This window comes from Melanaphis sacchari, unplaced genomic scaffold, assembly GCF_002803265.2.
Source record: "Melanaphis sacchari strain LSU unplaced genomic scaffold, SCAv2.0 Contig12_pilon_pilon, whole genome shotgun sequence".
NCBI classification, from domain to species: domain Eukaryota; kingdom Metazoa; phylum Arthropoda; class Insecta; order Hemiptera; family Aphididae; genus Melanaphis; species Melanaphis sacchari.
The window spans coordinates 1,044,867-1,069,622 of record NW_020270527.1 but is presented as its reverse complement, the minus strand read 5'-3'; the positions used below and the strand labels follow the sequence as shown (position 1 = coordinate 1,069,622).

The following is a 24,756-nucleotide window of genomic DNA, read 5'->3' as shown; positions in this document are numbered from 1 at the left end:
GTAAATATAATGTAGCTGAAATTGGATTAATTAATTTTGACTTTCTAGTTTTTATACTAGATTTCAATTTTGATAAGATGGGATTGAAGCATATTTGATGCAGTGATAGGATTTTCGTGAGTCGAAATGATCGTTTTGTCGTTATTTTGCAATATAGATGTTAATAAAAATAAGTTGGTCCGCAGTAAATATGTTGAAGAGAAGAGAGGCTATAATTCATCTTGAGAAACTCAGACATGTATTTTATAGAGTACAAATAGTGAAGAGCGGTAACGGACAGTGAACTGATGATGGTCAATTAAGTAGGATTTGAGGAGTAAATAAAAGGTAGGAGGTAAAATTTTTTTTATTTTAAAAAGGTGACCATCATCCCATACACGGTCAAAGGTCTATGTGACATCAATAAATTCTGAGGTGCAATGTCGCTTTTTCTTTAATGATATAACTATTATGTCTATTATTCTTTTTATTTGGTAGACTGTAGCGTGACGGTTACGAAAGCTAAACTGTATTTCAGTATAATTTTGGAATTGTTTATGATAGGAGTTATTCTATTAAAGATAAGTTTTTCAAGAACTTTCAAGAAGAATATATAAAACATAAATGATATTTTTAATTCTGATTAAACTACAAAAATAATTTTTTTTTTTTTAAATTTATTTTACTGTTTAAAAAATTCAACATTAATTGTAATGTTAACTTGTATATTATTTCATAAGATAAAAATAAGTATATTAAATTATTTTTCAATTTTTTTTTTGTTTTGTTTTATTTGTAATTAGTAGTATCTACCTAATATTTATATTTTTATTACACATTAAAAAATAAATGTAAGATGCATTATAGAGACTTCATATTTTTATTTTAGTACCTATTATCAAAAAAATAGTAAATACAGATATATAATCAATATTATATTTTAATATAGGATTTTTATTTATTTAAACATTTAATTCTATAATTATTTTTTACGAGACTACATAATTTGCTAAAGTAGAACTAATCGATTATTATATTGTATCATATATATTAGTATATTCTATATGCAGCTATAGCCAATAAGTTATAGCGGTATAAAAAAAAACCTGTACTTAGTCAAAATAAAATAAACAGAATAAATAGATATAATTTGTGTATTTTATTTATTCAATACAAATTAAAAACACATTTATAGGTAATAGTACTTTTTAACTTCTAAAATATAAAATATGTGAGAGGTAAGAAAATATTTAAGTATGAGGAATTATAATTTATTTTATATTTAACATAAAATACATATTATAATATTGTATAAATATAGTTGAAATCATTAGATTAGTAATTCATGTTTTCAATAAGCCTTGGAAAACGAAAGGAGGCAAATTTGTTCTACGATTACATGGTCTTAGTAATAATTCTTCCCCAGTCTTAGTAATTGGCATTTTTCGATGATAGTTGACTAATTCACCTAAAAAAGGTATAATGTTGATGTAATATATAATAAACTAGTGTACTGCAAAAGACTGTATGATTAAGTTGGTACATAAAAATTGTAAATATACGTAAGCTTAATATAATAATTAATAATTCTGATAAAATTGTATATTTTATAGTTATATATTCCAAATTAATCAATTCAGTAATATTTGAATAATTAAATAAAAAGTTATAACCACGAACTAAGATATATATATATAGATCTATAATACATCTTAGTTCGTGGTTTTAACAACTTAAATATGTTAATTATGTGTATTGTTAACATTATTTATAGTCTATAGATGTAAAAATGTATTGTATCATATCGTTAATACATACTTTATTGTTATTATTATTATTTTTTTTAAACCGTTTTTAGAACATAATAAGACAAAAAATGCATAAAAAATTTCATGTAGTATATTTATATACGGAAATAGAGTTTGGTAGATACTTTGAAAAAGTTACCGTTATTTAAATTTTCTCAATAATTTTTCAATTAGCGCTGAAAAATCTATTGACAACCATTAAAAATATTAACCGTGATATTTACTGATCTCTGTTCCAAATTTTTTTTTCAATGTTGATATTGAGTAATGATTAATGACTAATTTAACATTCAATTTTTAATTTAATATTACAATACATATACTATCCTAGGAGTATTTAACATTGAACATAGTAAAAGAAATCCTAGCTATATAATTTAATATTCTTAATAATATTATTAATAATTGTTATAAAATTCTTAAATCAATGTAGAGTATAATAATTTATAGATATATAATTATTTAAAATTTGTTTACTAATTTATTTTATAGAAACACTACTTATTATTAAATTTCAATACAAATTAAAAATAGTTAAGTGCATAATGTATTATTTTGAAAAATCCAAACAGGATGTGTTGGCTACCACTCATCAAATTTGGTAAATCATTATGACGCAGGATATAAAAATAATGATGAAGGTAGGTATTTACTATAAAATATTATAATAAATTTGAATGTAAAAATAAATCGGATAACATTGAATTGAGTCTCGAAAATACTTTTGGGTTATCGGAGATGAGTCCGACCAATATTGTTAGGTTATTCGAGTTGAGTCATTTTAGTTATATAAAAACAATGCGTTTAAATTTTTAGTTATAATAATTTGAAATAACTTACTTAGTGTGTTGTGAGATATTTGATTAGTCCCTAAAAACTGATAATGACCATTAGATGCATCTACCAAATAATGTTTGCAACATTCGTGATCTTTGTATGTGATGGCGTAGCCCCAAATTCGTTCGGATAAACGAACTAAAAAACTACCCATTGGTTCGTTGTTGAGTAAGATCTCTGCTTCTTGTCGTGTTATAAGACCTAATATTTATTAATATAAATTATTTAATTAGAAAAAAGTTACTCATATATATTTACTAGCATAATATATTATATTGCTATTTAAAAATTAGTTAGGCATACCGTGGAACCAAGTGGCTATGGCATTTTTATCTTTTTCAAATCCAGCTCTTCTAGGTATTTCTTTTGCTCTAAACCATTCAACAACAGCTTTTTTACTTGGCGGCTTGGACGAATTAGATACAAACATTACACTAAAAATATTTATTTTCACTTTATATCTATATGCATTACATCATATATTGTTTTTGCTTTGAATATGAAAATACATTCTACATGATACCTACTTAGAAGATTTTTCTGTAGTATTTAGAAGTGATCTTCTATGTTCTTCTCTAGCTTGACGTGCAATTTGTCGAATTTGTAATTCAACTTCTTTAGCTTTTTGCTCTAAAAATATTTAAATTTGAATTATTATGAATATTTTTTAACTAACAACTATAACAAGTAGCAAGTATTTTAAAAAATATTCTACTATTAATTTATAAAATTAGATGTTTTAATATAAATTTACAAAAAAAAATATTTTTATTTTTTTTAATGCAGTTTATATTTATATTAATCGTGTTTTTGAAAAAATTAAACTTATTACATAATATACTATATATATAACCTTATCTTTATTATTGCAAATTTATTGTTCTTTGTTATGACTATAAATATTACCTACATAACATTTAAATTACAAATAAATTATATAGGACTTCTAAACAAATTTTAAATTAAAATTTCAGATTTTGATAGGCATCTATTTATTTTTTATCTTATACAATTTAATGTAACTTTTTTTACCAGAATTTGGTTATTTTTTTAAACTATTTAAGGGGATACATTAGAGAAAATATTAAAACACAATTATAGTTAATATACAAGTATTTAATTTATTTTAAATAATTTTTTTATTTTTAAACTACCTAATTAGACATATTAAACAATCAAGTCTACTAATAATTACGTATTTCGAATTTATCTCCAATAACAGCCAAAGTTAACGATTTAAGTAAATATAATATATAAATTAATATGATATAATATAGTTTTGTGTAATTAATGTTTTAGTTAAACGATGCACTTGGGGATCCAAGTAAATATCAATCTAGTACCTATATGGAAGTTAATAAACATTCTAAAATAATTTAATATTAAATTATATTAACACTAATACAAATTATTATACTAAAAAAGACTAGAGGTATCTAAACTTAACACAGAACGACTTATATTGGAAAATTTTTAAATTTTGTTTAACAATTACTGATTTTTTTTATGTTTTGTTGTTGATTGCTATCTACGAAAACTTTTAGGCTAGCATAACGATAATAATAGACGTTGATCAATGGTAAAACTTAATTCAAATATCGACCAATTGTCTTAATATACAATTTAGGTATAAAGTTACATGGAAAATACTGAATCTTGTACTTATAGTTATACATAAAATATACCTTTTCTGTATATACTTATTTATTTATTTTATAGTAATTTTATATTAAATATTTGTACCTATTATAATAATATTATATGTTATATATATTTCAAAAACTTAAAATGTCGCAGTGTTCCGCCAAAAATACATTCACGACCCACAGTTTGGAAACTTCGTACGTAGACTATAGGTAGTTATATTAGAATTATTTGTCTTTAATTCATTTTCGCGCGCAAATTATATTTTATACATTCATATACTTCTTAGTTGTAACTTATAACTAATAAGTAATAATTAATAATAATTAGTATTATTTAGAAGATAATGTTTTATAATATTGTATAGTTGATACTGAGTATAATAACTTAATTCCAGCAAATTTAATATATCATTTGTTTTTTTTTTTTAATATTATTTATACATGAGTATTTTTATTTTTACATTGTTTAAATTAAACAAATTTCAAGGTTTTTAGCATTTTTTAAATCATTTTTATAATCATATAATATTATGAATACAAATAATGTTTAATAAATATAATATTATTCTGTTACTTTTAAAGCTATTTTATGTATCTAACTTATCACTTCTTCAGTATTCACTACTCAGTATAATCAATACTTATAAGTATTAAAGATTATAGTAACTAGTCATAAGTTAAAAAAACTATAGCATCTTATTTATTTCTATGGTTTATTAGAAAAGTAAAAATAAAATCGATGAGCGTAATATGTGAATGAACAGATAAATATTTTAATTGTATTATAAATTAATATTGTTATTTGTTACGTTTTGCTTAGTGCTTACTCTGTTCTCTCCAAACAATTTCTTGCTTTTTATCTGCTTCTTCGGCCTGTCTTTCTTCTTCTTCTTTTTTATTTTTCATTTTGTTATAGATTTCCGATGTCCGTTCTTCCATTACTCTCTGTTCCCAATTTCTCACACGCTCAGACACCTGTACAACAGTTCAATGAACTTTATGTTCAAGGGCTCATCGAACGATTAGTTCCACTCATAGGTATATACGATATACAATTAGTAATACAAAACATACACAATATGATCAGAAGGTTGCATTATATATCATATATTATGTTATGTCGTATAATGCTAAATATCATTCATATAAAGTCTCGTAGACTTAGGTTATTTTATTATTATGAAATATACTATAAATTAAATACTTTATTGAATGACAGTTCTTTTAAGGCACCACGTATTGGTTGTGTGGTCACACATGGTTTTTTTGCATTTCTAGTGTTCAGATCTTCTACGGAACAGTAAATCTCTTCAGTCGCATGTGAATATTTATTCTCAGGTGGATTAAATTGAGTCTTTGCTTTGCTTTCCAACATTGCCATTAATTCAGATTCTACTTTTAATCTAAGCAATAAAAATATAAAATAAATGTTAGTATAGTTTAATTGATTTTGATATTTGTATTATAGTCTAATTTATTTAAACTAAAAATTGATAATATAAGTCACTATTATTTATAATTATTAATAAATGTTGATATGCCATGTATTATATTATAAACTATAGTAGTTTATAATCATAAAAATATTTATAGTATTTTAAAATGTGTTTAGTTGAATTATTAACTATTTTTTAGATAATGGTCATGAATATCAATATAAAATTGTATTTATTGTTACTTTTATTGAACAATTTATAATTAAATTGATATAGTTTTTTTTTTTTTAGTAATATATTAATATCATCACTTTTACATTATTCAACCCTTCTCTAAAAATATATATGTTATTACCCTGATTCTTTTTATATATTAATGAAAACAAACCGCAATTGTTCAGTCTCGTGTTCTGCTTGTAGTCTTGCAGCTTCTCTAGCCTCTTCTTCGATTATTTGCTCAATAGTCTTATCATCCTTATGCTCACCCATGATCCATGTCCAAGGATCACCATTAGCATCTAACATCCATTGTACTTTTTTATTATCTAAAAAAAATCCAGTTAATTAAAAATCAATTTATTATACATGATTTTTTATCTTAATATCTGTTCATTGAATTTTACTTTTTTGTCGCTTTGGATATGCAGGCTTGATACTTTCGTTATGATCCCAAATACTCCAGCGTCTAACTTGCTCTTCACGCATTCTACAAAACAGAGTTTGTTTTTGCGTTTCGTCTAATTCCGCCAACAGCTCTGGATCAACATACATGTCTTTGAGAATCTGTTGAAGCATGGTGAATCTAAAATTTTAAAATAAGTCATTAAGATGGCCTGTTTAATAGTTTTTTAATATAGTATATTGCTAGTTAAACCATAGATAATTGATTTTAGTTATGTACGTACACGTACATTTAATTAATTTTATTTTTATCACGCACCGTTTGCCAACTTGGAGTGAAAGTAAACCTACTGTATCTATATTTTTATATATTTTTAATTTTAGATTGCCAAATTATAAAACTGTCTTTTTTTTAATATCATTAAATATAGATTAATAACAACTATTTTATATTATATTATTATAATTATTAAAAACCAACTACGTCTTGCCTAAAGTTGTCTTTTATATATTAATTTATTTTATATATAGCCATATAAATCATTATATTATAATAATTATCACATGTTTTACTAATAAAATGCAATTATAAGTAATTTTAAATAGTTTTAACCAATTACCAACTTTGGGTATAAATATAATATAAATTAAGAATTATTATCGATTTAGTGTTATAGCCAGCTGCTGTTTATTTTAATTAAATATGTGTAGGGTTAATGAGTACAAAATTCATTTCTGTTCTGCTCAGCTGAAGATAACGTGTTTAGAAGATAATAATTCTATAATGAAGTTTTAAATCATTTACGCAATTGTATTATTATTTATTGTTACATAGAGAAAGTAACTTGTATCAGTTGTATCTACGAAAATATGTACTTATGTTATATTGCTATGTTTATTTGGTTATTGCTGAATCTTCAAAAATTAAAAAAAATCTAGTTTGTTTCAGTTTATTACCATATATATATATATATATATATAACTAATATTTATTAATACTTTATTAATGCACACAATTAATATGTTGGTACAAAAATTATATTAATACATCAGTAATGTAGAAATTTAAATTTACACAATTTATAATTCGTATCAAAAAACATAACGTTTAGTATTAATATAACCTATAGCACCCCTAAATTAATGTATGTCTTTTGCTATCAACATAATATTATAAATGTATATATGTAATGGAAAATTTCAGCCAGAAATTGTATTCTATATACAGAACCTATTCATCTGGAATATAGAATAGTTTTTTGTATTCAATATACCTATATGGCTATATACTCGGCTATACTTTTACGTATATAGACTTCAGTAGAATTATAATTCAGTAATATTTTTAATATACTTATACTTTTTAAAAATATATACCTAATAATATGATATTAGGTATATTATACTATATTCGGTATATAATATATATATTATGGGTAATATATTTATTATGTGCTATTCAACCAGGGTCACTTCCGCGTCAATATTTTAGTAGGTACTTATATAGAAAGCGTGTCAGGGCTAATAAATAGGAGCTTAAAGGTCCAAAGAAAAATTACACAGTATTTACGTCATTATTCTTTATTGATAGTTTCTATATTTATCCCATTGTTACACTTTAAAACTGAAATAATCAGTTATTTATATTGACGGGTCTATAACGTACTTGATTACACACGAATGCGACGGATACGTCATACGTCTGCTGTCATGTTTCAAATATTATGGGTATCTACCTTTTTTTTTTGTTTTGTTAAGAAAGTGAATATTTGCTGTGTTGTACAATCAATTTAATATATATATATATATATATATATATATATATATCAAATAAATACATATAAAATAAGATACATTGATTGAATGGATAAACTGAAGGGGGTGTTCATTACCATTACTTCAATTTTTTTTTTTGTCTAGGAAGATGGGTTTAAATATTAAGAAAGTATCTTAATCATTTATAGTTGGCTTATTTATTAAATAACCAATCACAGATAATATTATATTTCTTGTGTAGAGCGTATAGTTACCCAATAACGTAAAAAAATATATATATAAACAGGAATATTTTACAAAACCAGTCGTCTTTAGTTGTAACTGTTGTAATTATATAATGAATACCGTAGAGACTTGACATTTTTACCAAATATTTATATTAACATTTTCTACATATGATTTAATTTTCACTGTCGACTTTTTTATGCTATTTATAAACTTTATAAGTTTTTTATCTTTTTTTCGATTTATGTATAAAAAAAAATTTGTTAGTCAAACAGCTAGAAAATTTAATATTTAATTCCTTATAAGCTTTTTGTATAACTATTATAAAATATCGAAAATACATAGTCACAACTATTAAATAAACATTTGAAACTAAAAGTTGACAAAATTAGATATTTAAAAATAAATTAATGATTTTTTTATGAGGTTGTTATTAGAAAATATTAACTGTAGGAACTTGAATCTTATCTTATTCATTACGTTTATTGTTATTTTCTGTACTTACATAATAAAATTTCAAAAATATTTAGAGAAATTTGAACTATGTTTATTACGAATCCGTTTATACTGTTTTACAGTATGTGTTATTTATTTTTAAGTTCATCAGAATTCTATATATAATATGATAGAATTTTTTTTCTTTATTTTTCTTTATGTACAAGTGTTAATCGAAATCTTCAGATTTTTTAAAATTTTTTATGTTCATCAGTACTTTTTAAATAATCACACTCTTCGTTATAAAATATTCAAATCTTCAAATCCTAACTTAAACCAAATTTTTTCTCTTCCTCTCTTTTGTATCAATCAGTGCATCAGTTATATCCTATAATTATTACTCTATCTCTAACAACAATACATCCTAGGTTTTTGATAATAATTAGTTTAACATTTCATGTTACTAATAGAAAAATAAATAAATTATAGTAATAATATAAATTAAAAATTAAAAAACACATCGTCTCAGTTTAGAATCGTTTATCGTATGCAATGATTTATCATTGAATTAAAATTTTATACTTATTTACTCAATCATGGGATACTTACTACTTACACTCAAAATATAAACGATACATAGCCGGACGAATTTCTCGTTTTTTTTTAACTATAAACTTTGATCTTGGTAAATGTATTATGTACAAGAAAATATATAAATTAATAAATAACGCAACTTATTAATTATATTTTAAAGCAATACCAAAAAAAATAATCATTACATAGAACACCTAGTTCTAAGTTTTTACACTCGATTGCGCATTAACATTTTAAATATATTAACACTTATAATAAGATGTGCAGTATAATCAAAATATTGCTATAGGTATATATAGTATGATATTAGATGATAATACTATCTACGTTGTGTTATATTATGACTATTAATGTGGATGAAAGTAACATATATTGTTAAATTTATGATGAGTATGAATCCACGATAATGATTTATTATAAATATATTATATATTTATGGCTATTATACTATAACCTATATTTTATACGTATTATATGTAAATGCACACAAAAGTCAAAACGCATATCTACATAAGTTTTTGTTTCATATGACGTACAATGTTACGTCTGTTATGAATACGTTGTACATTCATTGCGGCTATATGCGTTGCATTTTTTATTATCGAAAAGAAGGAAAAAAATACGAATAACAATAAACATTTACAATATATATATATATTATATAGAAGGATATTATAACTTATAAAATACGTGTAATAAATAAATAATATAATACAATTGTTAATTTTTAGGTGTGATACTGTGATGACTAAATATCAGAATATTATATCAAGTAGTTTATGACGTTAGTCATAAGTAAACAAAATCATTTACATTTTTCTTTCCATTCGTATATTTGAACGACACGTATTGTATATATAAATACTGGAGTGAGAAATGGATAAACCAAAATATAGAGAATGTATTTCATGTATTGTGATATAATCGTACAAACGTCATACGTCGAAACAAATAATATTTGGCTGAATAACAATTACTTGTAACAGCTATAACAAGCAAGCACATGGAATATGAAATAGTAAATATGGAACGAGATTTATAAGTATCTCGCGAAATGCTTACCAGCTATCACTGTTAGCTATGATTATTAAACTGTGTAGGACTTCGAGTTTCTAAAAAGCTGTCGCAGGTGTAATAATGGAAAATAGTACCTACGTTCTTACCGTTGGTTATCGTTTGCGCAATGTCTGTTTACCTACACCAAAATATCATACATCATTTGCGCATCAATATGTCAAACAATAGAATAGTATAAAAATATTGACAAGTAAATAAGTTAAAGGTATATTTTATATGCTAGAAGAAGTTTTAATAAAAAAAAATTGGATAAATTTCATAATTAAATATTCATAATAATTTATGTAATATATATTTATATATCGGGTAGTTCAAATAACGCAAGAAAACTTAAAGCTATTAACACTTTTGAAAGTATTTTTTAATTAATTTTAAATCGTTGAAAACAATATTTTTTCTATGTTTTTATTTTTATCATTTTTAATTTTAAAAAGAAAACATGTATTTATAATTACTTATTCCAAAGTTTCAAAGCAGAATATGTTTTGGAGTCCTTCGATGTATAAAAATTAAATTTCGGATGAGTATAGTAAGAGTTATTAAGTTTTTTAAACTTAGATGTACACCATGGAGTGGTATAGGGATACTTTGCAAATATTGATTAACTACTTTAATTATATAAACTGTAAATAATTAAAATTAATAAATTATACTAATTATCCGAAATTTGATCTTTTCCAACGAAATATTTTGAATAATATTCTGCTTTGGAGTATGAAATTAAAAAAAATGCATGTTATCATTCAAAATGGTTATCAACTTAAAAAACATAATTATTTTCTAAAATAATTATTTAACAACTTAGAATTATGTAAATGAAATATTTTTTAAAAATTTGTTTTTCTGAAATAATGAGTGTTTTACGTTAATTTAATTAACTTGTATTTGTATAAAATTAAAAACAAAATGACTCATTCAAACATATTTTAAATAATACTAATAATAGTCATAATTTTAATACATATACATATTGTGAGATATTTATATTACATTTATTTATTTGATAAAAATATTGATATATGGTTTTTACATGATTTTACTGACTGTGTGATGTTTTTCGGCTATTAATCGTTTATTTTGATATTAATATTTTGTGTTCCGAGGCTTATAATTCATAATGAAAAGTTTCAGTTAGGAATACAAAATGAAATAACTGCATTATAATATTAAATATACAGGTACCGCGGTGGAGTGCGTTTAACATAATAATAGGTAAGGAACCTATATATCTAGTTTTCGAGTGTCACACTACCGGTTGACTAAACGCGTAGGTTTTTCGTTATCCTCATGCCCATCTGAGCTTACATAATATTATGCTTATATACATATCGATGAAATTTACAATTACCTAGCCCCCCAAATCGATCGTGTGGTCGGATGCATTGTTTGGCGTGACAATGGCTGCGACAGCACGTCTTATAATATTATTACAGTGTATCGCCTGTAAACATAGAAAGAGTGAGATAGAAGAAGATATCGTTGTTGTCATTATTGCATTGACACGGTGTCTGTGACAATACAAAACTGATTATTTCCACTGCCGTCGGATAAGTAACGATTTTCCGCACTACGATCGATAATCAGCTCTGCACCTTCTCTTTATCGCATTTATTGTCAAATATTATTAATAATAATAATAATATATTTTAAACGGACTATTCCGTAAAAATAATCAATTCCAATGATTACATCGTGTATTTACTAAGCAGTTATTTATATTTAATGTACATATATATCATAGGTGGAGCCAGGGGATGTGCAGTGTATGGAGTGGCACAAAAAAAAAAGAAAAAGTTTTTTACGTATGACGCTTTTAGATTCTGAGCGGAGCCAATCATTGTGTATAAAAATTATAATACAAGTAACCTGCCAGTTTGTAATTTTTAATACATAGTTACTATACATGCAATGCATAATACACAACAGTATATATAATAATAATATTTTTTAGAGGAGGCTTAATATTCCCTGAAATATTTGCACCTCTTAAGCACGAAAGCTGGTTTCATCTTTAATATAATATATGGGTGTGCATAAATCAATATTCAATATACACATTCGACTTGTTATCGACTATCGAAACATTTGAAACTATAAAATAGTGTGCTGATATTGTTGGACAATGGACATTACACGGAACTGAGGATTTTGAAAAAAATAATTATCGTTGCGGGAGTATTATAATTATTTATAAATTATAATACACGTAAAATATGATTTGCAGTTAACATTAAGCGTGGGATTAAATTATATAAAATGCGAGTATAACGATTCATCTATTCATCTTCATGACTATATACGTTTACAGGTTAAGTATATCTATTGGCAACTATAGTTAATAGTTTAATACATATATAGCTTTAACCTTAAGATTATCATAAAAATGTAAAGTATGAATAGTAAATGAAATAGAAATGGACTTTAATACAATGACCTTGCCATGATGAGAGACTGTTGATGATGAGATGTGGAATGTTGTGGAAATCATCAAACTAATATAATTGACTATTGAGCTTAAAATATATAATAATCATTGATCGCAATTTATATTACATATAAAAGTATATAATTCTATATGGAAATATTGTTATAATATTATCGATGATAATGGTTGCAAGACCATTACCATTATTACGTAAACCACAATAATCATTACAAAAATACTGATATTCGATAAAATGAAATTTCGTGGATTTATATGTTGTGTTATATCACAAAAACTCGAATAAAGTCACATAGACCAATAGATGAAAATATTTTCGATCGATAAAAATAAAGGTAGGTACTAGCATATCAGCATATTGTATAAAAGTAATATTAACATATATAACAACATTGTGTTGGATTTGTAGACTCAGTAAACCACATAGGTCACACCTATAATTCAAACTAGTAATTTTTGTTTACAATATATGAACTTAATCTGAAGTTTGGAATTTTTTTTTTCTAGTTGGTCAATTCATTTGAATAATACGCTTACGCTGTGTAATATAGTAAATAATATACCGATATACTTTGGCATTTATGATCTATAATATATATTACTTTACTGTATTAAGTTGTGGAGCCTAGCAAATAGGACTATGATTATTTTTTAAACAACGATGTTAATAGGAGTAAAATTAATTTTCTTAGATTATACCAATTAGATTCTGAACAGAACAATGGATGTATTGATTTTATTAAAATGTGTTTTTTTTTTTTTTTTGTGTACATGAGTACACGATAAGTCGTCAATAAAATACTTTAAGGATGGTTTTTTAAATGGGATCTAATTTGTACTTTTAAAAGGTCAAAATTACGAATTCCAAGTATTTTTTTTATAATTCGGAGAAAAACTAAGAAATACGGAAATTTTACATAAATCCAATATTATTATTAAAATAATTATATTGTAACCATGGTCATCAAAATTTAGACAGTCTTCATTCAGAATCTTTTTTCATCGTATACCTATAGTACGCCTACAATGGGTTATCATTGAATCAAACAAAATCTACTACATTGATTTACTCAATAAAAAGTTCCATTCCATACCTAATGTACAACAAAGTGGTACCTACCCACTTTCTTAGGTACTATTTTATTTTTTAGGTCCGAAATATTGATAAAAACAATAATTGTAAACTAATTTACTTATACCATATAAGTGACTTGGACGTTTTATGTATTTATCGATGACTTATAAGTTATAATATATTATATATTCATTACTTATTATTGATTAAAATTATACTTTTTATGAACACAATCATTAATATAGAAGTCATTTTAGGTAGGTACTTTAAAACGATTTCTTCTATCAAAACTAGTAATAAAATTAAACTATGTGTGCTTTTTAATTACAAATTACTATACAACCGAATTTTGATAGAAAAATTATTACGAAAATTTTAAGAAATTATAGATTTTTATTAAGTATTTGTCGAAAGCTTACATAGTTTGTTTTTACATAAACATACATAGATGTAACAATTTCCAACGTTTCAATGATTATCGTGCGAAAACGTGTAATTAACTACGGTAGAAATGTATACATATTTTATGAGCCGACAATTTTCAGAATCGTGTAGAATGTAGACAAATAGTGTAAAGGTACATCAAGCGGAATTGAGCGCCGTAATATTCCCACCGTCGCCGACAAGTGACTATGTCAGTGGGTACCTATAGCTAGAATGCAGATAGAGAGAAATGGAAGCGGAAACGTTCGCGGCGTGACGACGATGAGTTTAGGTCATATAATAAGTACCTGTTGGCTGTTACTTAGCTATTACATCTATATTGCACGACCAAAATTCACGTAAAAGAATTAGAGGAGCGAATTTTTCGTAACCGTTAAAAATACCGATACATAAAAGTAAAACTCACGCATATTATACGGAGTATAAGAATATTTTTCTTTTTCGATTTATAATACTACAAAAATTACATAAGTATACATAATAATGATAAATTCTTCTCCTCTCTGAATTGCACGAGTGTATTACATTATAAATTACTTCTTTATGGACAAATGGTTCACTTACGGTCCGTAGCCATTTTCTTCCAAAACTGAAAATATCTTATTCCTTTATGTAGGTACTATCTTTATTTTTCTCAAAAAAAAAAAAAAAAAACAAAACAAAACAAAACAAATCTTGAACATTTTCCTCCATTATAAAAATAAAAAACTGTTACATTCTTATTAATTTAAATATATACCTATCATCATTTTCTGGCTTAGAGTATTATCCAATATAATTAATGTTGTTATGCATAAGTAAACATCAAAATAAATATAAAAATCATTTAAATTTAAATATTTAAAAAACTTATACATGATTTTAGTATTTAGAAGATTATAAGCATGGTTCTAATGAAATATGTGAAGAAAATGGTATTTTATTTTTGAAGTAAATAGTCATGCCTGACTTAAAGCAATCATTATTTTTGATTTTTTATCAAATTGCTCAAATAAAAAGGCCCGATTATAAAAAAAAACTATGTGATTGTAAGCATAGAATCATTTTCGAAAATGTGAATTTTTTTTAATATAAAAAAATATTATAACTCGAGAATAAAAACTCATGAAAAAATATGTTAAGTCGCATTAAAAAATTATAGACAACTATAAAGTCGCTGACTATACATTATAAAATATAAATTGCAATGTCTTTTTTAGTATGCTTGTACTCGTATATTTTGCTCTTACGCGTGCAAATTACAATTACTACGTTTTATAGTATTATTGTACTTTATTATTTCATATTTCGATAACACGCAATAAAGAATTTGTGATAAATTTTATGTAGGTACAGATAAATGATAATACGTCTATATATTACATCCCATACGGCCATACATATTTGTTTTTATAAAAATAACGAACGTCAGAATATAAACCACATTATCTTAATATAACATTGTTATATTCTCTTATATATAAATAAAACTATTAACTAGGTATATTACATAATAAATAATAATATAAAATAAATGAATGATATATTTCTTTTAAATTCTTGTAGATATATTATTAGATATAGTATTTATGGTAACTTGGTATAACTATACAAGGTATATAAACTAATTAAATTTATTTGCGTGATAATAATTGAAGTCTCTTCTATATTTCCGAATGCCTATTCGTGAAATATTATAACATTTATTCCTATTCGGATTTTTGGATTTTTCAAATACGTTTAAGAATTTACAATTTTAATATTTTAAAATACTTAGGCAATAAATTATTTTTTTCCAACGAGAGCCAACTTTTGATTTTAATTGGTTATGAAGATCTTTTTCTTTTTTTTTTTTTTTTGTTGAAAATATTGATGTATTGTTTGGGTCATTGGAATATAAATTTTATTAGTAATATAAGGATAATAATTCTTAAAAACGTATTTATAAAATTAATAAATATAAAATAGATGTAATATTTCTATTTTTTTTAATTTAGTAAGGTACTTAGGTAGTTAGACTATATTATTAAAAATTTTTAATCAATTAATATTAATTGTTAAAATTTTTAAATTTTTAAACTTCCATCTTTTCTAAACCATTCATCATAGATTAATATTATCCTTAGTGCACAAAGGTAAATAACTCAATAACTGTTTGTGCAAATTTCAATTTAAATTAACAACATTATTATCTCATAATATATAACTTAAAATATGACAATTGAATATTATTTTATCCAGTGTTAACATAAAAAAAAAAAAAAAAATTGCTGAGTTGTAAATTAAAAATATTATGTCGATTGACAAAAATGTTGACGCCACATCTATATGACTAAACCGTTGTTTACATTCTTTAAATACGCAAAATAAATTATAAAAAAATTTTAAGTTTAATGCTATTTCATAAATTTATAAAACCTCAGTATATCTGCAGTATCCAATGATAACAATATACCATTACTATGTGGATTTAGAACTGAGAATTAATAGTATATTACGATTTATTATGTCTGTGTAACGACTAAAATAAATTTAATACTAGTTAAATAACTTCATAACAATAATTTTTACGTTAAAAAATATTTTTCATAGTATACAAATATAATCTATATTTTACATAACACAAATAATATGTTTTGTGATTAATACAATAAGATTACTGTAGATACACATTAGATCATAGAATACCGAACTTTAAACTAACCTGCAGGAATCACGAATCAGTATCAGTATACTTTATAATCGTGAACTTATTAACATATTGGAATGCATAACAGTGTTAGTTTAATACTTTGTCAATTTAGAAATTCCGCTGTCTTTATAGTTTTGTTAGGAATCGTAGTCAAATATTATGTTAAGTTTAAAATAATATTTTCCATTTAAATAAAATTATATTATTTGTTATAACTTATAACTTCTATAAAAATTATCCATTATATAGCAGTATGTATAATTGTGTATATATTTATATTTAAGTTTGAAGTGTGTATCCGTGTGCGTGTGTACAAAAGAGAAATCCTTCATTGTGGATAAAAAAAAATATCAATTGGTACATAGAGTGCCATTCAATGCAGCTCATTATTCTGTCCATTGTAACGTTTTCCAACAATGCTTGTAAACTAAACAAATATTGAAAATATCGTTTCTCAATTTTCTTTGGAGTTATTTCCAGAATTTGTTACCATCAGAGTTATTCATCTTAGTAATTCATATAATTCATTTTGTCAGGGTTCGGTAACGACTGTTTGAAAAAAATATAACAATTAACTGAAATATTTTCACTTATAGCTATACTGTAGTAGTGTAATTTAATGATGCGGTTACACATCACATGGAAAACATCCTTGAATTATGTCATCCTTTTGTTCTATATACGAAAATGATACAAATAAAAACCTCGAGATTTTATAACTTAATTGAAAGATCACGGTGTCTAAGTTTCGTTTAATTTACAATATATACTATAAAAATAAAAATATATATACTTGTTTGAATAATGAACTAAATTTGATGAGTAATCAATAATTATAATACAAATAAAACAAGAACTAAGTAGAATTTATAACTTAGTCATAATTATTTACTATGTCTGTTTAACCCCAAATGGAGTTAATTAAAATTTAATAGTGATAATATAAAATATATAGTATCATTAGATATAGTAATTGTAAAATTTTTTATTTTGTTCAATTTGATAATAAAATAAACTATATTTATTAAGAATTATTTGAGTATTAGCTGCATTTAAATTTTTACCAAAAACAATAGCTTATATTATATATTATTCATTCAATTAAAACATGTTTTGAACTGAAAAATGACATTGTTATAGAATGAAATTAAAATACTCTTATATATTTAGTGATAATTGTTTATTTCAAATACCTAAGCTACGTGGGCAATAACCAATAACCGCAGGTCAATTTTAATCACGAAAGGTGATAAAATCACTGTAAAAATAAATTTCGTTAAAAATCACTAAAATCAATAAATTATTATTACAATAATAAATATAAATTATAAGGAATTTATTTTGAATAAAGTATTATAAATATTACATAAGATGTATATTGATTTATTTAAATAAAGCAAATTGCAATTAATTAAAAATTTAAGAATAATAATTTACTTAAAACATAGAATTATGTAAAAGAAGATCCTATAAATAACATAAATGAGAATCTAAATGAGTAAAATGTTTTTAATCTTTAAAAATAAATAAGAAAATGTATTAGATACTTAGAAGTTCTAATATAAATTATAAAAAAATGTAAGTATAAACAACGTTATTCGATTATATTGGATATAAATTATTAGATTTTAATTAAATCATGGAAAATATAAACAACAATGTAAGTTTTTTGATATTTAACACGATAATCTATGATCAAAATGTAAATGCATTTGATTTTTATAAATTTATTAAAATTTTAGTTATTCATAAAAAAATTAATTATGTTTAAATTTGTTAAGAGTTTTTATTATTATTATTAAATTTTAATGTTTTATATAACTTTGAAATATTTATAATTTATATATTACTATAAAACAATTAAGCAATAATACTCTTATATTGTACCTATATACATAATATGGGTATTATTATATGACTCATTTATTGGTGTAAATTGTCACGTATTATACAGTAAACTACGAGTAAAAATTTGTCGTGAATTAAAATGTTTTAACGATGATTTATTCCTACTTTGTGGAATAATAACTGTTTAAGACTACATTTAATTTTAACTTTTAAAATAAGAGTTATATCACATATTATAATAAGTCCTAACTGTTGTATTCACTAACGTACCTACGCATAAAATAAATAACAAAGCATAATTCTTTTTACAGAACATACGGATGGCTGAGAAATAAACTGTTTAAAAAGAAAAAAAAAACAAAAAAATATAATATTTACTGATAAAAAAAAAAAAAAAAAAATTTTTATTCATCATTGTTATAGTTGTTCAGTTGAGCCGTGTAGCAAAGTGTCAACGATTCGGTCAAGGGCAGTATAGTCTGTGATATGTGGTTGCTGACACATGGTGCATAAAAAAATCACTTTATGAAACGGATTCATTTACTGTATAGGCACATAACAAGAGTATAGGAACGTTTTCAGAGTTTAAACATTTTCGAGTAATTTTTTTATACTTTAGTTAATTATTAATTTTCTTTTATACGCCAGTCATTTAATATAGTAGTTTTTAAATGTAAACCGGAAATTTACGATAGGAATGCAATGCACGTATCTTATTTGGTTTATACATATCTATATATGTATTAGTGTAATGAGAAATAATGATCATTTATTATACAGTATTATGGTAGTTATCTGAATTTTAATGATTATGATGTGTTATAACGTACAAATATCTGCATAGCATACTAATAGTATAATATTTCATATACGTTTACGATATTTAAATTTTTTATTTTTTGCAGAACAAATTAAAATAATATAATATTTACTGTATCTGTAATATGCACATTTACATCCTTATTACTGTTAATCCTTCATTATTAGTATGGTCCCATTCTAACTTCTCTCATGATAAAATCATTAGTTTTCATAGTAATTTTATTAGCCAAAAATCATACGTATTATCATAAATATTATGTATGTAAGTATATCCGTTTACGTATTACAACATAATATATAATGTGTATAACTTCATAAGTTTATTATCAAAATTTATAAGTGTGCATCGAGTATTCCATAGTACTGTAGGTACTTACATAATACGAGTATTATGACAGATATGTTATTGATACCTACTAATCAGTTGGTAAATAATTATTGACTTTGAATTAAACTGTCTTCATCGTAATCCATATTCTATTTTTTTTTAATTATATCTTTATAATATCTCACAAATACCATTATATTATGTACCTGTATAGTATACATAATTTTGAGTCAAGTAACATCCGGCATAAACACTCATCAAATAAAATATAAAACATCATTTTTCCGGCCAACTGTATTTTATATTCATGAATCATACGAAATGTGTCATTACATAGTAATGACAGTAGTGTTATTCTTGGACTAATTATACAACATAATGGAGCTGGTCGAATACAATCCCAACAAAATTTAGTATTTACGTAGAAAGCATGTACAAGTAACGGTAAATAGAAACAATTAAACGAATACAACAATAATTCATAACTTATATTTTTTTCAACAAGGTTAGATGACAATTTCATACAGGAATAATTTAATTGGTGTGTTTTTTTAAATTTAAAGTTGTTTTGCATTTCACAATTTTTCTCGCATTTTAAAAACAATTAAAAAGAAGCTGTTCAAATACTAAATAATTTCAATTAATATATTACTAAAAGTAATAAAAATAATATACATTTTATCTTCTTCGTTGACTATATTATTATGTATTATTATTTTTTAGTTGTACTCATAGACTCAGATGGTACAGTATTTATTTTAAATATTTAAAATATGAAGTTTTGACAGTATATATTAATATTTCTAATGTAAAATATCAATGTATACTTTTATAATTATGTAATAACAATCGAGTTTAAATGTTACTTAGTGGTAAAACACAGAAAACTAAAAAATTTTATAAAATACATAAAGTATGATTATTGGGATCCCGTAATTATGGATAAAGTTGAAAATTTAAATTGATGAGCATTAAATTATAATACTAGGTAATAGGTACATATATACGCCTAGTATTTCGCTTAGTCTTATAAGGAAAAAAAATTAAATAAAGAACAACTCTTTTAAGAATACTTGATTATGCAAATAATAGTTCTTAAAAAACATATTTTATAAATATTTTCCGTTTTCAGATTGAATATTTGAATGTATTTATAAAAAAAATACGAATTTGTTTAACTACTCGACTGCTAAAAGGCCAACGTACCATAACGACTTTCATGAGTATTGTCAATCCAATTGATTTAAAAATAATTACAATGAATTCAGGTCGAAATATATTTGAAAACAAAATAAGTGAAACTCGCTTTGAAGTCTTATTTCCTGCAATATTCAAAACGATCGCGACCATATTTGTTTGATCGCTAATTGTATTATTCACGAAATGCGAAATTGATGCCTGAAGTTTTTTGTTCCGATTATGGTGTTACCCTTTATACAAATTTGGATAGCAACGTATATGTCATATTATTATAACACACAAAGACAAAGTAACAAATGGACAATGCATAATAATAAAACAAATTCCTGCAATTAAAAGATCATGTTCAAGGATTTACAACATGGGCGTTAACAAAAATATGATACATCTTAGCAACTGCTTTTATATTGTTTATCGAATGAGATGTATCGGTAATATTGTCTTTAATTACTTACGTCATATACTAACATGTTTTGTGAAGTAGGTGACATTGTTACTTAAGTTTTAATATAAATTTGAGATTTTTTTCCAAAAAAGTTAGTTTTACCATTCATTTCATAATGTATAATATATATATTATAAAATCATTAAAATCAATACAAATAGGCACACAACACAATGATAATAGTTCTAAAAATTTTATAAATAATATATTATAAAAATTTAAGAATTCTAATTTCTAATATCCATTATTGTTTCTCAAATTACAAATATAATAGAAAGCATGACTCTGAAAGTGAAACAATTGAAAACCTTGTTTTATAAGAGTATAAGATATGGATATTTTAGAAATTATATAAATTAGTACATGTTATGTTACTGTTATTTGTTTTAAAAAGTTGATTAATTAATTTATTAATCAGAGGCGTATACGTATTATGTATAACATCCTATACAATGTTAGTAAAATGATTAAAATAGTAAAAATGAAAGAAAATATTACTCTGTTTTAATTTATCGTTATAACTATGACTATCAGCATGCTCATATTCACGGATGGTTGCATATTCCCAACATCCAATTACAGACTACTGTAACTACACTATACATATTTTTTCTCCAGCAAAAGATAAAACGGGATCCTCTAGTGGTCCACCACATTGTTGAACACGTGCAACCCGCTTAGCCTATTTTTAAAATATTTAAATCATGCACGTATGGTGTACTTATTCACTAAAACTCAAAGAAATAGTATGTTTCCTTTAAAAAAAAAAATAAATATTATTAATAGACACATATGCACCACATATCTACGTGTTACAAAAATTGTCCATAAGAGACATTATTTAAATTTTAATTTGTACTTGTATTATGTCTTGGGACGTTTGTTACTTAAAAATAATAATATTACATTTATGGTTTATATAAATATGTGTTTTTTTTACAAAATAACCGTTTAGTTCACATTGCGCAATAATAATGTTATAGATCATCGTCTAATCGATATACAATGCACGTAATTTATGTAAATTTTGTATGTAAACATTAAATAAATATACATTATAAATTACTAATACCAATACAATTCATAAAACCAAACTACATAAATATCTGTTATTTGTAAATAATATTTAACGTCAATTTGGATGTTGTGGACAGGAAGTTTTTTTATGTGTTGTTATCCATAGCTAAAATTATCTATATTGACTTCACGATAAGGCAAACATGATATATTGGTGTTTAATGTTGTTTCAGTAATTTATGTGTTTGTTATTCTGTATAATATTTAATCATCATTGAAAAACTGATTTTATATAAATAGGAATCAAGCATTACATAATAATAATTAACTTGATAAATTTAGTCTTTCAAAAATGAATAAATCTAATACAGTTAACAAAAATCAAATTTAAAAAGTACAAAATAACATAAGCCACAGTAATACTTAGTATACAAATTTATAATTTTACTATTTACTAACAATTAACTGTAAAGAATTTAAGTCAATAATATTTCTGATCATAATTACTAAATATTGATCAATTATTTAGCTTTCCTTTTGTATAATTTTAATTTTTAATTTGTATATTGCATAAAATTTGTTTTTATTTATACTTTTATTTTAATTCTTTAAATAATTATCAATTATTCGCATATAAATTTATGAAGAAACATAATTATAATTTCTTATTATACCTAGCTTAACCATGCACTGTACTTTACAGTATTAACTGAGCAATAGTTTTTATTATGTTCATAAATTTAATCATAACATACCTAAATCGTAACATGTTTACTAGAATGAATGGTCACTGGTTTTTTTTTTTTTTTAATCTACATGTTTTTGAAAATCTACTATAAATTCATTAGTTACGGATTGACAAGTTGATACCTAAATCAGTTTTATTGAAAATCATACCTTAGTAGGTAAAATATCAAAATTATTATTTGAAAATAAGGTGATTTTGAAATCTATACATTTAATGTGAACTTTATTAATAAATAATAATAGATACATTTTTTTTTCGTTTGATACCTATTTAAATTTATACGACAAAATTAAATTAATAGGAAGACACCGAAACGCTGATAATTTTCATCAACAACTAACTTGCACATTATAAATTATTATAAATGATAATGTATATCTTTATGTATTGAAATAGTAATTTAAATTTTACCTCCGTTGTGGCCAAATTCTGAATTGGTATACTTATATACGAATACAGTTTTAAAAACAACACATAGCATTCGAAAAATTAAAAACGATAGCTATGCAGTTTATGTGCTCGGCGGTTATATTCATCTGTACAGCGTCATCGTCGCACTTAAATGGAAACGAAACTCGTTTAAATATTTTAGGTGACTTAACGCGACTTAACTACCACGCGCAGCACACAACGACGTCTACAGGTCAACGTCTAAAGTCTGACTAATCACGACTGCACGAGTTTTAGTTACAACAATGTGCTGTCCACACGAACGAAGCCACCGATTACACCACCACCAATAGGAGTATGCTGGTTGCTGAACACGGCCTGGCCATTTACCATCACTCCGTTTCAACTGTATACATACAGGGTGATTGCTTTAAAGTAAGTAGTTTATTATTTGGAAAACTATTGATATTTTTGGAAATATTTTTTCACACAATTTTAAGTCATTGCAAAATAACATTTTTAGAGAAAAATTCTTATTTTTTTTAATGAAAAAAATACATTTATTAAATTTCATACCCTGAAGTAATTATAACTTATTAAAAAATCGTTTGAAATTCGATCTTTATGTATTAAAATTCAGAAAGCTATCTACTACGGAATATAAAATTAAAAATATGTGTTATCTTTTAAAAATTTAACGATAAGAAATAATAAAAGTAAAAACATTATTTAATTTTTTTTACATTATGCTTTTAAATTACGTAAAACGTAATTATTAAAAAAAATTTGAAGTAATAATTGTTGATTATGGTGTAAGATATTATGGGCTACAACTCACCATTCATAAGAGCCATTTTAAAATTTGTTAATCAAAATACTGAGTATCGTCTA

The 24,756-nt window shown here is 23.9% G+C and overlaps 1 protein-coding gene across 1 annotated transcript; it reads right to left on the bottom strand.

Annotated features, from left to right (window-relative positions):
* Nucleotides 1-1,227: 1,227 nt before the first annotated feature.
* On the bottom strand, nt 1,228-24,161 carry LOC112591138 (SH2 domain-containing protein 4B-like). The gene is made up of 9 exons (XM_025334842.1): nt 23,887-24,161; nt 6,330-6,508; nt 6,095-6,251; nt 5,475-5,673; nt 5,098-5,245; nt 3,152-3,254; nt 2,928-3,058; nt 2,628-2,825; nt 1,228-1,447 (listed from the first exon to the last, which is right to left on the bottom strand). Exons 2-9 carry the CDS (start codon nt 6,499-6,501, stop codon nt 1,323-1,325), a joined length of 1,233 nt encoding a protein of 410 aa, XP_025190627.1. The 5' UTR covers nt 6,502-6,508; nt 23,887-24,161; the 3' UTR covers nt 1,228-1,322.
* Nucleotides 24,162-24,756: the final 595 nt, after the last annotated feature.

What these genes read in the sequence shown, in the direction of transcription:
- LOC112591138 (XM_025334842.1), bottom strand. Translation starts at nt 6,501, where the DNA reads ATGCTTCAACAGATTCTCAAAGACATGTATGTTGATCCAGAGCTGTTG. An exon ending in ACTACAGAAAAATCTTCTAA is followed by an intron (nt 3,059 to 3,151) that starts GTAGGTATCATG and finishes AAATATTTTTAG; the next exon opens with TGTAATGTTTGTATCTAATT. An exon ending in AATATCTCACAACACACTAA is followed by an intron (nt 1,448 to 2,627) that starts GTAAGTTATTTC and finishes TACCTTTTTTAG; the next exon opens with GTGAATTAGTCAACTATCAT.